The following is a 16670-nucleotide window of genomic DNA, read 5'->3' on the forward strand; positions in this document are numbered from 1 at the left end:
TCTGATAATGTTTTTGTTTCGGCTGCAATCTTTGTAAATTGGTGTCAGGGATGTACTGGAGCTGTCAGAAACGGTGTCAGCCACAAGAGCCAGGAGCACTGTTTGTGTGTGTGTGTGCGCTCTCTCGCTCTCTCTCCAGCCTGTCTGCCAGCTCTAATTTGAGCATGAACGGCACCTCAAAAGTGCTCAAAGGGAAGCAGCAAGCTTAATTCCCTTTATAATCTGTTAATCATAAAGCTGTCATGAATTTTTATTTGAAATGTTATATATATATATATACACTCTCTCTCTCTCCCCCCCTTCCTTCTTCTTTATTGTTTGTATGCCACCAACTACCATTAAAAACAGTCCAGAAACTTCAGTGAGTTCAAAACGCTGCTGCCAGGCTTCTACCTGATGCTAGAACAGGTGTGGGGGATCCTTGTCCCTCCAGATGTTGCTGAACTATGACTCCCATCAGCCCCAACAAGTATGGCTAGTTGCAGGGATGCTGGGAGTTGCAGTTACAGGGATGCTGGGAGTTGTAGTACAGCACACCCCAAAAGTTGTTGAGCTTTTTTTTTGACAAACCCCAAAGTTGTGGAGCTGCTTTTTTTTAATTTTTACAAAAACATCCAAAAAAACCATGATTTTTTTATTGACAAGTTCCAGGACAAAGTGTCACCTTTCAGAATTTCCCCAAGTCGTCAATTCCGCCTTTGAAATCACATTAATGTCTGGGCATATGGCAGCCCTACGCACATCTAGAAATTTAGATGGGTGGCCATGTGTCCTGCATTATGGAGAACAGTCCTCGATTTGCTTTATATATGAATGGCTGTCCAGCCCAAGACTGAAGAAAGTCTTTCATCAAAAAGTGCATAGTTGTACAAGAACCTTGAACCTGGCTCGGTAGTGTATTGGCAGCCACAGCAGACTTTTGAGCCCTGGAGTTAAGTGCTGATGATAGTCTGTCCCCATCAAGTACAGTGGACGCTCGGGTTACGAACATGATCCGTGCAGGAAGCACGTTCGCATCCAGCAGCATTCGCAACCCACAGTGCCACGTGTGCACAAGTGCGATTCGGTGCTTCTTCGCATGCGCAAGTGCCGAAACCTGGAAGTAACCTGTTCTGGTACTTCCGGGTTCGGCATGGTGCACAACCTGATGTTGCGCAAACCGAAGCATCTGTAACCTGAGGTATGACTCTATTGGTAATATTAGATATAGATACTGTAGATAGACAGACAGACAGACAAATACAGTGCTTTGTCTGGGGGGACGGAGGGGTATGCATACCCCTAAACATTTTGTGAATCTTTGTACTTTTGTCCATATACTGTATTTATTTTCCCTGATTTGAACAATAAAATGGTTATTTTCTTCAGTCAAAATGAGAGCACCCCTAAACATTTTTTTTAGAAAAAAAAGCACAGGGTAGATAGATAGACAAGACAGACAGACAGACAGACAGAAAGATAGGCACCTTTGTCAAAGCCCCAAGCTGATCCACACTGCTTCCCGCAGTGGCCAGTCATATGGTTCCAGGAGGCTCATAGGCAAGGCACGAAGGCAACAGCCCTCCCACACTGTTACTCATAAGAATGTAAGGAGGGCTCTGGAGGATCAAGCCAAAGACCCATCTAATCCAGCACTTTGTTCTCACCCTTGGCAAGCAGGTGGCCATCTGTCAGGGGCGCTAGAGCTGCAAGATTCCTGAACTGAGGTTGGGCTGAAGGGGCTGGACTAGGCGACTCTCAAGGACACTTCTCCACTCTTCAAATTACATGTTTTTATACTTCTCCAAATTCAGAAAGTAAAAGGAAGGACCTGATCCTGGGAAAATCCTGTTGCAAACCTGACATTGTGGTAGATAGCATATTTTAGAAAGCCGTTAAAAAAAATTCAAGGGCTGTGGCTGTTAACACCCCCACCCCGAAACATTATTTTCTTAAACCCAGGCAGCAGCTTTCTTCCTTTAATATAATTTGCACTTTATTATAAGTGACTCACTGTGAGCAATTGTTTTCTCTCCCTTCTCTATGCCACCCCTCCCAAAGCTCTGGCATGGTGTATGCTCCCTCCCTCTCTCTCTCTCTCTCCAGATGCCATTGCCCAGTAAAAAGCCTTTTCAAATGAAGTCTTTTAACCAACATTAACTCTTATCTGTTCCTAGAAGGGGTTGACAAATCTGTTGGTTTCAGATGGACTTTTTCTCCCATCTTAAAACCAGTCATCCATGTTTCTGCAGTAATTTGCAATTTTAAAAAAATTCTCATGAAAATGTCAGCATCGTAGTACGAACCTCTCCCAACAGAAATGTTTTTGAATGCAGTGTTGAATAACACACACATTTTGCAAGGAATTTCCCCATATACGATCTATTTTTGTATTTTGTTTTCACCAATGAATGCATTTTTTTAGGCACACTTTCCCCAAATATATGCTTTTTCCGTGCACATTGTTTGACTTGGGGAACTGCACCACAAATTCAGAGAAAGGCAAATTTTGAAGGGTACTTGTGTTTCGGTTCAAACACTGTTTCATAAAGTGCAAATTAGATAATGTCCTGTTAAAATTGGGTTCAGAAGTTGAGGCACATCTTTGTGAGCTACCTGGGGCTCAAGTCTTCCTGTTCTTGGACTCCACCAGTGGAGCTGGCCAGAAGGAGGCACTGCATCTACTGACTCAACTGTTGTCAGGTGTTATAAGGGGGCTTCACATGCCCTTATTAAGGTCAAGATTCCTCTGGCCTGGTTCTTCAGTCTGAAAAGCTTGCTTTTAGTGCGATGACCAAGTTGCTTGCCAGCTAGCTTGTTGTTCTGGCCAGTGACTGCCTTACTTCCCCTTCCCCTATTGTGTGAAGACTGGCCCTTTGTCTGCCGAAACTTTTGCATGCCAATTTTATCCTTGGCTATGCCTCCAGTCCTTCAACCCTAAGAGTATGGCAACAACAATGGAACAAAGTGGCCCCCACACTTCAGGTTGGGAACGGTGGAGAAATACAGCACATTTTAATGCAAACCCACCTAATTTGCACTTTCCAAAATGTCACACGAACCGAAACGTAACTATCCTTTAAGAGCGGCACTACTCTGAATTTTGCAATGTTTATATATTGATCCCTTTATCCAAAGATCACAGGGCAGTTCACAGCATAAAATACATACAGCACATATGTATATGCAATAATGGAATGAAGAACCAGAGCATGTAGACAGCAGACGTTGGCCAAACAACGCTAAGCCGTTGTTTAGTTTGTTAAAAGCATAGATTGCTTGCTGGGCACTCTGCCCTTTGACTTGCCAGGAGAAACAAACCACAAGTCCTGACTTAGTAGAACGTCTGAACCAGGACTTGTGGTTTGTTTTTCCTTCAAGCAAATCATGATTGGGAAGCCAAGAACAAGCCTTGGTTTTTACATTGTAGTTTCTTTGGATACATTAGGCAAAACTGCATACAAAAATGTGCATATCAGTAGAAATGCACACTTAAATGCTGACAAATTCTCACGAGGACTTAAAAAAAATTCTAACTGACATGGAAATGTATAAAACTGAACATAAAGCTGAAAAAATAAGGAACCGGGAGAAGCAGAAACTCACAGATCCGACCGTCCCTACTCCAAACAGCCCCCCCACTCCTCTCTCTGTGCATAAAGAAGCTTACACATGTGTCTATCATCGAACGCAGACCCACAGAGTATAATTTGGAGGTGCTTTCTAGAGAGCAAGGAGAAACATAGGATTTGTTCCGATTCTTCCGTCAGGATGCATTTGAGGAGAGCCCTGTGAAAATCAAGGCGAGAGCTGTTTTTGTCACACTTGGAGGAAATGAATCTTAGCAGAAGATAGTTCAAGGGAGCTGCGGGGTGGGGGTGGGGGATGTTGAAAATAAAAGCAGCCAACAAGCTGGAATTAACAATGGCGCAGAGTAACAATAGAAGCTAATGCGAGCGGGTTGTGGAAGGAATAGCGAATGACGTGGCACAAAGAATACATGGCAAGATCCCAAGGCAGAGTTCCAAGGAATACCAGCTGGGGCATGAACAGGGAGCTATCAACGGGGGAGGGTGGTTTTAACAGCATCAATGGGATGGCTGGCAACCGTTTCCTTAAAGCGGTTCAGCAAACAAGATGGGGATGCTGGGAGACAATACATTTTTTCAGGGCGGGGTGTGGGATTCAAGGTGTCGGCACTGCCACCAGCTCTAGCTGATGGCACCATGCCAAGGATTTTTACAAAACAGAAATGCATTGGCAAGGGGAGCTATATTCTCTCTTGCTTTTGAATATCTCCCTGGAGGCTAGCCAGCCAATGGGTTTGTTAAAAGGAGAAGCAGAAAGAGAACTTCACCTGGTATGGCTTGGGACCAAGAACTGGTGGTGTGGGCCTCGGCGTTGCATCAATGGCATATGACTGAAAGAGAAGAGGGATAAAATGAAGAAGAGAGGGCAGGAAAGTCAGGCAGATCCAGCTGGGGCTGAAGGTGCAGCCAAGGTTGGAAAAGGTTAATCAGAGGAAGCTGCCTTATACTGAGTGAGACCATTAGCCCATCTAACTCAGTAGTGTCTACACGGACTGGAAGCAGCTCTCCAGGGCTTCAGACAAGGGATATGCTCCACCCTTACGTGGAGATGCCAAGGACTGAATGGGCAGCTTCCGCATGCAAAGCAGATGCTTTGTCACTAAGCTTATGGTGACCATGAAAGTGGGCATTTTAGATGAATACACAGCTCTTGGTGGGGAGGACCAGAATGTTGTTGTTGTTACATGGTGTTGCTTTTTTGAGGGGGTAGAAAAAGGGGCAACAACAAAAAGGAATTGTATATTCAAGTTTGCCCCTTCATTTTACAGAGAGAGAGAGGGAGGGAAAGAGAGAGAGAGAAATGCATAAATTGTACTTCCCATTTTGTTTGAACAGTGACCTTATTTCTGCCAGTCGAGTTGGGCCAATTGTTTTTGTGATTCAGCTTTGCATCTTAGCAACACACGCATACACACCACTCTGCTAAATAAGGAGGTTTCCAAGATGCCATAGTAACATACCATTTGACCAAATGCCTGCAGAAAACTTATTTACATGTTTGAATTAATCTCACCCACCCCTTTTCTTTCCTCCTTTTTCTTTCCTTCTGGAAACTGCCTTCAGTCTCAAAGTATTAAAGCAAATAAAACATCCCCTCCCCTTACTGAGGGCAGATTTCCAAAGAATAAATTAAACATATCTCTTTTTCTTAATGTACATGCACTAAAAGAGGACTAAACCACGTGATTCTTTACTGACCTGCTTTTGGGTTTGGGGCTTTTTTTTTCTTTTTTGCAACAAGGTGATTCTAAACATAGCCTATGAGCCTACATAGTTATCTGGAACAGAAGGCAAAGACAATCGAGTTCATCTTTTGGCAGTCAAAACAAACCCTGAAGCAAGCAAATTCTATGCTCGGATTTTAAGCTCTGTGGCATTACTGTTAAACATTGCCCAAGAGGAGAGAGGAGATCTGGGCAGCAGCCCTTTTTTTTTGCAGTGTGTTGTCAAGCAAGCTAATACGTTCTCTGTGTGGGGTCTGCTCCACAGAGCAGTGGGAGAGAATTCCCTCCCATCTACTTGATCCAGTTGTATGGCAAGTGAGACCAGAGTTTGAAAGGAGCTGGTACTTGCCTGCGGGGTTGGAAAGCTAGCATAGGAGAGCTGTGGCCATTCCCATATCTGTCTGTCTGCCAAGACACTTGCGGAGGCTTGATCTAGATTCCTGAATAGTACAAGCCACCAGAGCAAAGGGAGGAATGGAGTGGCACACAGCCCTCTCTTTCTATTCTCATTTGAAAGCTACCATTTTGGTGGCAGAACTGCAGAGACACAGATGGTGGTGAAGACACACTATTCACTGCATTTCAGGGGTAGAGCACCAGCTTTGCACACAGAAGGTCCCAGGTTCAGTCCCTAGCATCTCCAGGTAGGGCTGGGAAAGACTCCCTGTCTGAAACCCTGTAAAGCCACTGCTGATCAGTGTAGACAATACTGAGCTGGATAGGCCTATAAGTGTGAGACAGTTTCCTCTTTTCCTACAGCTCTGCTGAAAATAAGGAGCATCAACCTGCTTTGGGACTGGAAATCATTGAACATTATGACAGCCCAAGCCAGAAGGATCTTCACAAAAGCACACACTGTGGTTCGATTCGCCCCATCCCAGCTTCTAATGCAGAACTCAACTCATTTCTTTAAAGTACTGGCTACTCCGCGATTTTCTGCTTTTGCTTCTTGTTGTGTTTAAGAAGACAACAACAACCTAGTTAGGTAAGAGCATAGGTCCATGTAGTGAAGCCTTGACTAACTTGGTGCCCTCCAAACAGGAAAGACTTTGTGTAGGTCATAAAAGTTAGTTAAAAGGTGGCACTAGGCATGTCCAGGGACGCGGGTGGCGCTGTGGGTAAAACCTCAGTGCCTAGGACTTGCCGATCGTATGGTCGGAGGTTCGAATCCCTGCAGCGGGGTGAGCTCCCATCTTTCGAAAGCACCCCCGGGCACAAGTAGATAAATAGGTACCGCTTTATAGTGGGAAAGTAAACGGTGTTTCCGTGTGCTGCGCTGATGCAGGCTTGCCAGAGCAGCGATGTCACGCTGGCCACGTGACCCGGAAGTGTCTCCGGACAGCGCTGGCCCCCGGCCTCTTAAGTGAGATGGACGCACAACCCTAGAGTCGGACATGACTGGCCCGCACGGGCAGGGCTACCTTTACCTTTGCCTTAGGCATGTCCAGTGGCAGAGGAAGCTGCCTGGGTGCCTGGGGCAGTGCGCAGGGCGGTGCGAGCTACCCATAGAGGCGGGGCACACTGTGGGGCCTCCAGAGTCTGCCTGCCTCCTCCCACTCAGCTGCCCTACGGGGGGGAGGCAGTGGGCGAACTGTTTGGGCAGAATGGAGAGACGTGTGGCTTGGGCGTGATGCAGGCCCCGCGGTGAGTGCCGCCCAGCATTTTGTCAGTGGGGAAACCTGGGGCAATCCACACCCACCGCACCCCCCTTCCTTCGCCCCTGGGCATGTCTACCTTGGGCATAAATTCCATACGCAGGGATAATCACAGCAAAGGGATTTTCTCCAATTGCCACTTTCCTACCCTTTGTATGTGCGGGTATCTGGAAAGTATCTGCTAAGGACATCAAAGGCTTATATATCACACCTATTTCAACTAAATTCCCAGGCAGATCTGATCACGTCTACACCTCCCTCCTTTTTTCAAACTCCACTAATGAATTGCTTTCAGAGTGGCAAAATTCTGTGCATTGGCATGTACTGCTATGAACTGGATGGTTAAAATCAATTTCCCAACCAGATTGGCACTCAGCAATATTGTGAATGTGTGACAGTGCACACACACATCTTTTTGATGTGATGTTATTCCTAATAGTCATTTGCTGGCCTGTAAACTACAAACTGTATTTGTTTGACTGTAACTTAGTGCCTGATTTGGGATCATTTTTATAAAGGTTGATTAATTCACCGATTTTTTTTATATATAAAACACCCTTTTCAAATATATTGTCGCTTGCTTGAAAAGTCTTGATCCATTTTGTATACAGAACAGAGGATTCCCCACTCTTCAAGTATGTTAACTGCAGTAAATTTTAGGAGGCATTGATATTTATTTTGACTAACACTAATGGCACTGGGTTGGTATGATGACATCCAGAAAAAGAGGCCCCTTCCAGACTGTGAATATTTGGGGGGAGGGACTCAAGTGCATACCAGAAATCTGATGTTGCAATTAATGCCAATTAAAGTGCTGTGTTGTCCTATGGTAACAAATTCACTTAAATAACCCCAAAGAAACTTTTTTGTTGTTAGGAAGCTGATGGGGAAATTGTTCTGAATAGTGTGGGGTGAACAAATGATTAATGGTAAGACATATATTCTTTGTAAACCACCTAGAGGTTTTATTTACAGTTAAGCAGTATAAGAATTTTGTTAAATGAATGAATGCACCCTGCAAGCAAATCAGAATGAATGTTCCTTGTCATATAACCTCTCTGCAAGGAGACCTGAATGAATGCTCAATAAAGACATTGTCTAACCTTCATGTAAACTCTGTGCAAGCAATTCAAAACGAATGTTCAATAAACAGGTTACCTGGAGGAGCTCAGAGACTAGTGGCTTCAAAAGGTAGCATGGAGCAAGCTTGTTTTCTGCTACTCCAGAGGGCAGGACCCAGACCAAAGGATTCAAATGACAAGAAAGGAGACTGCGGCTGAGCATTATCATAGATAGTGGGTTTGTTGCACCAGAGCATCAAAGCTCTTTAATTCATGTTAATTATGCAAACCTAAATTTATCATAGAATTGTAGAGTTGGATCATCTAGTCCAACCCCTTGCCATGCAGGAATCTCAACCTGCAATCTCCCATCCAATTTGAACCATACCTGACCCTGCTTAGCTTTGCAAATGTGCTAGCAGTTTTATTGCTGCAGCACTAGGTGCATTAGGAAGAACTTTCTGGCAGTAAGAGCCGTCTAACCGTGGAACGGACTTCGGAAGGTGGTGGACTCTCCTTCGCTGGAGGTTTTTAAGCAGAGGTTAGATGGCCACATGTCAGGGATTCTTTAGCTGCGATTCCAGCGTTACTAGATGACCCTTGGGATCCCTTCCAACTCCACAATTCTGTAAATCTATTATTCTATATGGCAGTTCATGGACCAATGAGCAGCACACAATAAAACCCAGAAGAATGGCAAATGCCACTGCCACAAGGATTGAACACTAGCTAAATTATAAAGAGCATAACCCACTGAGACCGTCCCCTGAAGAAGCCACACTATGCTCTTGCTCTAATGTGCTGCTGGCATAGGACAACATGAAGTGAATTGGGCCCAATGTGTTAGAAATGCCCTCCACGTTGCAATTTTAGAAATAAGAATGGTTTGTCAGAATTAAGAAGGGACACATTTGTCACTTTCAGTTTCTGTCAGTTTTCTCATTTGTCCCCACTTTAAATTCACATTTCCCGCATCAGTTTGTGATTTTTGTTTAAGCCCTCGTGAAAATTCACCAGCATTTTAGTGCTCATGTCTCCTAATAGGCAAATCAGGTTTTGTATGCAATTTTGCCAAATACACACATTTTTTGCAAGTAATTTGCCGTAATATGAAGCATTTTAATGTTAATTTCACTAATATGTGCATGTTTATGCACATATCCCTGTAATATACACATTTTGGTTCCCCTTTTCGTTATTGGAGAGCAACATGGCACGATTTGGAGAAGTGTAACTTTTGAAGGATGGATGGCTGTGTTTTGGTTCAGAAATTTGTTTTTGAGAAGGGAGACTCGGGATGCAAACCAACCTGAATTTCTCCCTCATCCTAGTGAGAACAAAGCTCTAGCTAAACATCACAATCCATGAAGCCACCCACAAACCTTGCTCAAAGCATTTAACCCCCTAATTTTATCTCTAATAAGCAATATTTACTACTAGTTCTAAAAAGGGCCTTCAACACTACCCCTTTTCTTGGTTTAAAGTTTCCTCGCTGGGCTGAAAACCATTTCTGCAAGCCATTTAGAAACAATTGAAGGCGAAAAGAAGGCTGGGGGTGGGGAGGACAAAAGAAGAGAATCAATTCTCCCCATTTGCAGTAATTATGGGCGCATTTCAGTATAACATGTTAATTAGTCTCTTGGAAGTAATTCCTCAAGTTCATACTGTGATAAAGTGAGGAATAAATTGAGCCCCTACTCCAAAGTTGCTGCTCCAGTGGGTGGCAGCCCATTGGTACATTAATTTGATTAAAGACTACCTTGTCTGGTAAGACGAGAGTCTTGAACAGGCTTTTTTTTTTTTTTTTAACCAATATTAGTCGAATCCCCTCCACATCTGTGGCTCCCTAAATTATGGATACAAGATCTCTGCTCACATGACTGACAAGGTTACCAGCTGGGGCTTTACACTCGGTTCAATTATTTTATATTGTACCTTCAGGCTTCATTCCAAAGTGACTCTTAAAGAATAATCAGACACTCTCAATAGGCAATCAAACTGAAATTAGAACAAGGTTACAGACTTGGTTTCAGTTGGTAAGTTGAAAATATCTAAGAGCTAGTGAGCTTTCTGTTTTATCCTTGGAACAAGGATGGGTTATTGCCATGTTCTCTATGTGGGGCTGCCCTTGGGGGTGGTTCAGAGGTTGCAGCTGGTGCAGAACATGGCGGCTAGGTTGCTTGTGGGGGCAAACTTATCACCTTGCTTGTGGGATTTGAGCTTCCTGCAGGTCTGCTCCCAGGCAAAATTTAGGGTGTTGGTACTAACAGGTAATCTAAGATCTCTATGCTGCTCAGGTCCAGGTTACCTGAGAGACCACCTAATAATAATAATAATAATAATAATAATAATAATAATAATATGTTTATACCGCACTCATCTGGCTGGGTTACCCCAGCCACTCCGGGCGGCTTCCAACAAAATATTAAAATACAGTGGTATGTTAAACATTAAAAGCTTCCCTAAACAGGGCTGCCTTCAGATGTCTTCTAAAAGTCTGGTAGTTTGACATCTGGTGGGAGGGTGTTCCACAGGGCGGGTGCCACTACCGAGAAGGCCCTCTGCCTGGTCCCCTGTAACTTGGCTTCTCACAGTGAGGGAACTGCCAGAAGACCCTCAGATCTGGACCTCAGTGTCCAGGCACTTAGTAGGTCACTGCAGTCTGTGGGGGAGCTTGTCCTGCAAGTTCCTAAGATATCAGAAGCCTGCTCTGCAGTAACTCAGAGCAAGGCTTCCAGTGTGGCTGCCCTGTTATGTGGAATGGTATCCTTGTCAAGACACAAGAGGCACCCACTATCTGCAGTTTCAGAGAACAATTGAATATAGTTTTGTTCTGGAGGGTTTTCCCAGCTCGGCCATGGGTGTCTACTTTGAATTGTTTTTAAAAATTAACTGCTGCTGTTTTCTGTGTTGTTTTACATTGCACTTAGGCACATGTGGAAGATGATAAATAAGTAATATAGCAAGAGAGATAATTGGTAGTCCCATGCCTTCTCTGTAGCCAAATATGCAACTACATGGGGTAACTGCCTCTTCTAGAGATCATGACATAGTATCACAATGGATTTCAGGTGGGTGGTTCAATTTATGCATTACTCAAAGGAGTGAAGATATTAGGAGACTGCCCACACCGGCCAAAGAAACTTCCTCCGCGCTAGTACTGTGTAGCAGAGCAGACCACATAGTACTTCTTTAATAGTCACATGTACCTATTTTGAATTGTACAGCCCTCTACTAGATATGGATAACAAGGACTAGCAACCAATGTCTCAGGAGGAAAAAATAATAATTTCTAAAATCCACTGCCCAGTAAGGGCAGTAAGGGCAGCAAATGGAACCTGCTTAGTTTTGCCATGGCCTGGTGGTTATTGGCTTGTGGTAACACAGAGGCAGGTTTCACTTTTGGCACTGGTGTTGTGGAATGTCCTTCCTGCTAAAATACGAGAGGTCCCATCTGTATTGGCACCCCGCTGGCTCTTGGAAGATACACCCATTGAGGCAAGTGTTCCCCCGGAACTTGAACTTTGTGATCTAATTTGGACTAAATGGCCCTTGGGGCACCTTCCAACTACTGTACACAGTTCTTTGCATAGTTTTTATAGCTCTTTTAACTGCTTGGGTGTTCATGCTTTTTATTATTTATTTATGTTTTCAATGCTTTCATGGAATTGTTTTGTTGTGCATTTTAATTACGTATGGATTTTGCAAATGATTTTACACTTGTAGGCTGATTGGAAGCCATATTGGCAGGTAAACAGCATATAAATAAAAAGAACATTATTACATGTACGCTAATGGGTTCCGAACTAGCAGTGACTTTACAGGAAAGAGTTATTGGGATCTTGATGGCCACCAGTCTGAATGACTGGGGAAGGGTTTTAAATAAATGTATGGATGATAAAGCTATCATTGGTTACTAACCATGATGCCTATGGCCTACCTCTGGTGTCAGAAGGTAGCATGCCTCTGAATACCAGCAGTTGACAATGACAAGTGATGAAGATTAACCACCTTCCAATCTGCATTTAAGACTGAGAAGTGTGAATCAGGTCAGTTTATTGAAAAATGACAACTGAACGAAATGCTTGAGCATTCCTACTATGAATACCTCGTTCACCTAAAGTGATGCTGTTCACATTTGAGTGTGTGTCTATGTGTGTGTTGGGGGCCTACCTTTTGCATCACATCCCACGGAGCTGAAAACAGGGGCACAGCCGTTAGCACTCAAAAAAGCATCCTATGAATAGTAAACGACAGCAAACACACACGCATACACACAAACCCCCACCCCTCAAAGTGCAATATATTTAAAAACTTGTGAACCTCAAGCGCCTCATTCATCGGAGCGTACGGGCTCTGGCAGTTTTTGCTGCAGCTCTCTCTGCAGGAATGTAAACAGCGCTATTTGCAATGTCTATGTTATGTCTCTAGTTTGGTATAATTTCCTAAACAGCGTGGCTGCCAAGAGCACTAAGTGTGAAGCTATCGGGGAGAGAGGGAGAGGGAGAGAGGAGAGGCGCTCAGAGCAGAGCACAGCAGAGCAGCTGAGACAGCTCTTCTGGAGGCTGTTGTCTGAAGAGTGGAGAGGAGGGAGGCTTCAAGGTGAAGCACAGTTGCCTTGACTCAGTAGGGAATCCTGTCCCTGCTGTAAGCCAAGATGCCATAGCTCAATTGCAATGCAACTGCTTTGCAAGCAGAAGGTCCCAGGCTCAGTCCCTGGCATCTCCAGGTAGGGCTGGGAGAGACACCTGCCTAAACCCCTAGAGAGCTGCTGCCAGTCAGTGTAGACAATACTAAGTTAGATGGACCAATGGTCTGACTCAGCATGAGGCAGTTGACTGTGTATGTTCCCTGGACAGCCTATTCCCTTGCGAAAGAAAAAGAGAAAAACATAATGTGTAATGTGCACTGTTTGGGGGCCTTTTTCTGTTCCCTTACTTAGAAGTAAGGGCATCCTCCAAATAACGCTGCAACTGAGTTGTAACTTGCCACATTTATTCATTGTCAAATTTACACCCCCCCTTTCCCCCAAGGAGCTCAAATACTTGGTTCTTTCCTTCCCCATTTTATCTTCAAAACAAGCCAGCAAGGTAGCTTAGGCTAAGAGAAGGTGACTGGCGGCCCAAGGTTCATGGCTGTGTCTGGATTTGAACCCTGGTCTCCCAGGCTTAGCCTTTGGCAACCTGGCACCTTCCAGATGTTTTGGACTACACCAGCCCCAGCCAGCATGACCAATACCCAGCGATGATGGGAGTTGGGAGTCCAACAGGTTGGGAAAGATTGGATTAGTCCAACACTCTAGCCACGATCTTATTTATTGCATTTCATGGAGAAAGGGGTTGCTGAAGGTTACTGGCCAAGATGGCTATGTTCCCCCTCCACAGTTGCGAGGCAGTAATGCTTCTGAATACAGTGGTACCTCGGGTTAAGTACTTAATTCGTTCCAGAGGTCTGTTCTTAACCTGAAACTGTTCTTAACCTGAAGCACCACTTTAGCTAATGGGGCCTCCTGCGGTCGCTGCTGTGCCACTGGAGCACAATTTCTGTTCTCATCCTGAAGCAAAGTTCTTAACCTGAAGCACTGTTTCTGGGTTAGCGGAGTCTGTAACCTGAAGCGTATGTAACCTGAAGCATATGTAACCCGAGGTACCACTGTACCAGTTGCTAGAAACCACAGGAGGGGAGAGTGTTCTTGAGCTTGAAGCCTGCTTGTGGTTTCCCAGAGGCTTCTGGCTGGCTCCTGTCAGAACAGGATGCTGGTCTAAATGGGCCATTGGCCTGATCAATCAGTCTCTTCTTATGTTCTTGTTCATATCCCACCTTTTTCTCCAAGGAGCTGAATGTGTTGTACATGGTTCTTCACCTCCTCATTCCATCCCCACAACACCCTGTGAGTTAGGCTAGGCTGAGGTTGGCCCAAGATCACCCAGTGAGCTTCATGGCTGAATTGGAGATTCGAACCTTGGTTTCTTGGGTTCCAGTCCAACTCTCTTAACCACTACACCACAGTGGCACTCACTGCAACATCTTCACGGCAGGTGGGGAAGGCACTGTGAAGTCCAGTGAACGCAAGCATCAGTGAAGGCTTTGGGTGCCGCACCAAGGTTTCAATCTGAGCTGGGAAGGCAGTTTTGCCACCACTACGCACCCAAGAGTGGCCCATGCCACAGATAACTCTCTGAAGGTTGCTGCTGCAAGCAGTATTGGGAGTGACACTTGCCAGGAGATTGCTGTGCCAACCTCTGATAAGCTGTAACCAACAAAGTTGTGGCCAACTCACATTAATCTCCCGGCATCCAATGCTCCCGAGCAACACACCCGACTGCGTGTGGTGCACCATTTGCCTAATATATGCAGAAGGGGGGTGGGTGGAATTCAGCCATTTTAAGATGTGGAATTCCATATCTGGGGCAGAACACACACAGTCCTACTTATATCGACTTGTGCCAACCTTGGCAACCATCTGTGCCCACCCTAAGGAAGCCCGGCTCAAGCTTTTATAGCCCTGGATATAATAAGCTCTGCGGGAGCATAATCAGGCAATCCTAAAAAGGAACAAACCCAGCCATCTACTTGGCTCGGTGCAATAACGATTAGCCTAATACGCCAGCCCCCTGCAAAGCCGCACACTCTGCGAATCCCTTTTTAATGAGCAGGGAGCATGTGGTTGCCCTCGCCCTACTGAGGAGGCCAACATTTAAAGCCTGTTGGTTTTTTGTTTTTGTTTTACTCTGCTAACTTGAGAGGGAGAAGATAAAGAGAGACTGGGGGACACAGAGAGATTGCTGCAGGATGGCTACTGAACATAATAACAAGCAGGGTGACTTTTTCCCAATCTGTTTCCTCTTCTCTCCCCACTACCCCCAGTGCTTATATTTAAGGGGATTTCAAAATCAGCTTCCTGGATAATTCATTATTATTGCCTTAGGTTGCAGCAGCTCTATACACCGGGCCAGGGGAAGCAAAGACCTGGGGGCCAAATGTGGCCCTCCAAGCCGCTCTCTTCTCTCTGACCCCTGGCACCACACAACCCTCACTGACCCTGCTCCACACCCCGTCTTTCTGTCCGGTTGATATGCATCCTTGAAATCTGACACTGTCTCTTTGTTGCCTGGATGGAAGTTAATTTGCCTTGCCATTTCCCCCCAGCCATCCCTTGCTCACATCACATGATGCCAGCTGTCGGGTGCCTGCGAAGGAACTATCAGGAGCTCCTGATGGTTCTTCTGCAAGCGGGCTTATGTTTGGTGCCTTTTAAATTAGGAACCTGCTGACATCAGCTCCAATGGTAAGATCCCAGTCAGAACTCATCAGAGGAGCAGAGATCGTCTGCAAAGGGAATTGCTTCACCCGACTATCTTGATTGATAGTTGGGTGGCCTTTCCCACCTGTAAAGTATGCTGCAGGGGGCATGTAGAAGTCAGGATCCACTTCGCTGGCCAGATACATTTCCCCAAACCCTTAAATGTTGTACCAAGCTACATTCCAGCTAATATTTTGCACCAGGTGGACCTTGGGGTTCCAGTAAACGCAAAGTAGATCCTGTAAGAATAAAGGCTTTCCATTCCTGATCTGTCTTACTACAAACTGTAACCAAGGATGGAGAAACTATGCTGTTGGACTCGAACTCCCACCAGCCACAGCCAGCATGGCCAGTAGTCAGGCATGGTGGGGGCTGCAGTCCAACAACTTCTGGAGGTCGGTAGGTTCCCTATCCTGAAACCAAGAAGTATTTCAGTATCTTCACCAAACACCAACCCCCATAATTCTTTGAGGGAAGTTAGAACAGTTATATTAGCGTAAAACAGGTCTTACGCTTCTGGTGTAGGCATACTCTAAGGGCCTGGGAAACATTAGCTACCAGTTGTGGAGACAGTGTGTGTGTTCACCCCCCGCTATCCGAGTCAAAATGTCCGGAAACATTCTTAAAGTTTGGGTTTAGCAATTAAGAGGCTTCCCCGCCACTCCAAACCCTATGCCTACCAGCCAACCCTTTGGATCATATCCCAGGCAAGAGACAGAAGGGGAGAGAGAGATTCCACCTCCCCTCAAGACCTTGTATGGTCTCTCCTGGAAGCCAGGCTGCTTCACTGGTTAGTCGATGGAGCTCCTTCAATTCAAAAGGGCTCATGTGAAAACAAGCCACTCATGAATGTTCTAACGCAGATTTGTATTGCCTGTGGAATCCTGGTGTCTGGCATTTGGTAGGGGAATCATAAGGCAAGGAGGAAAACCCACCTGTATACAGTGGTACTTCAGGTTACATACGCTTCAGGTTACATACGCTTCAGTTTACAGACTCCGCTAACCCAGAAATTGTACCTCAGGTTAAGAACTTTGCTTCAGGATAAGAACAGAAATTGTGCTCTGGTGGCACGGCGGCAGCGGGAGGCCCCATTAGCTAAAGTGGTGCTTCAGGTTAAGAACAGTTTCAGGTTAAGAACGGACCTCCGGAACGAATTAAGTACTTAATCCGAGGTACCACTGTATTTAATAACTGAATAATTTTTGCCAGTGTAGCTTGTTCTGAAGTGGTGGGGAAAGCTACAAGAATAACCTTTTCAGCTGCATCTCCCTTTGCATGTGGACAAACTGTGTTTTTTGTTTTTCCTCCAAGTTAAGCTTAAAAAAAAAAAAAGTTCCATGCAGAAACACAACAGA

At 45.1% G+C, this 16670-nt stretch overlaps 1 protein-coding gene across 2 annotated transcripts in view; it reads right to left on the reverse strand.

Annotated features, from left to right (window-relative positions):
• LOC310683927 (uncharacterized protein) overlaps nt 1–16670 on the reverse strand; it is a 133414-nt gene that overhangs the window by 69436 nt on the left and 47308 nt on the right. The window contains exons 1-3 of one of the 2 annotated variants that reach the window (XM_083454406.1): nt 5268–5351; nt 4337–4399; nt 3650–3768 (exon numbers count right to left, since the gene is read on the reverse strand). The exons of the other annotated variant lie outside the window; for it this stretch is intronic. Of the exons in view, the coding sequence (XP_083310532.1) occupies nt 3650–3664 (15 nt within the window). The 5' untranslated portion in view covers nt 3665–3768; nt 4337–4399; nt 5268–5351. Of the gene's footprint in view, nt 1–3649; nt 3769–4336; nt 4400–5267; nt 5352–16670 lie in introns of those variants that run through there. 2 annotated transcript variants of the gene reach the window in all.

This window comes from Podarcis tiliguerta (assembly GCF_965153285.1).
Source record: "Podarcis tiliguerta genome assembly, chromosome: 8".
NCBI lineage: Eukaryota > Metazoa > Chordata > Lepidosauria > Squamata > Lacertidae > Podarcis > Podarcis tiliguerta.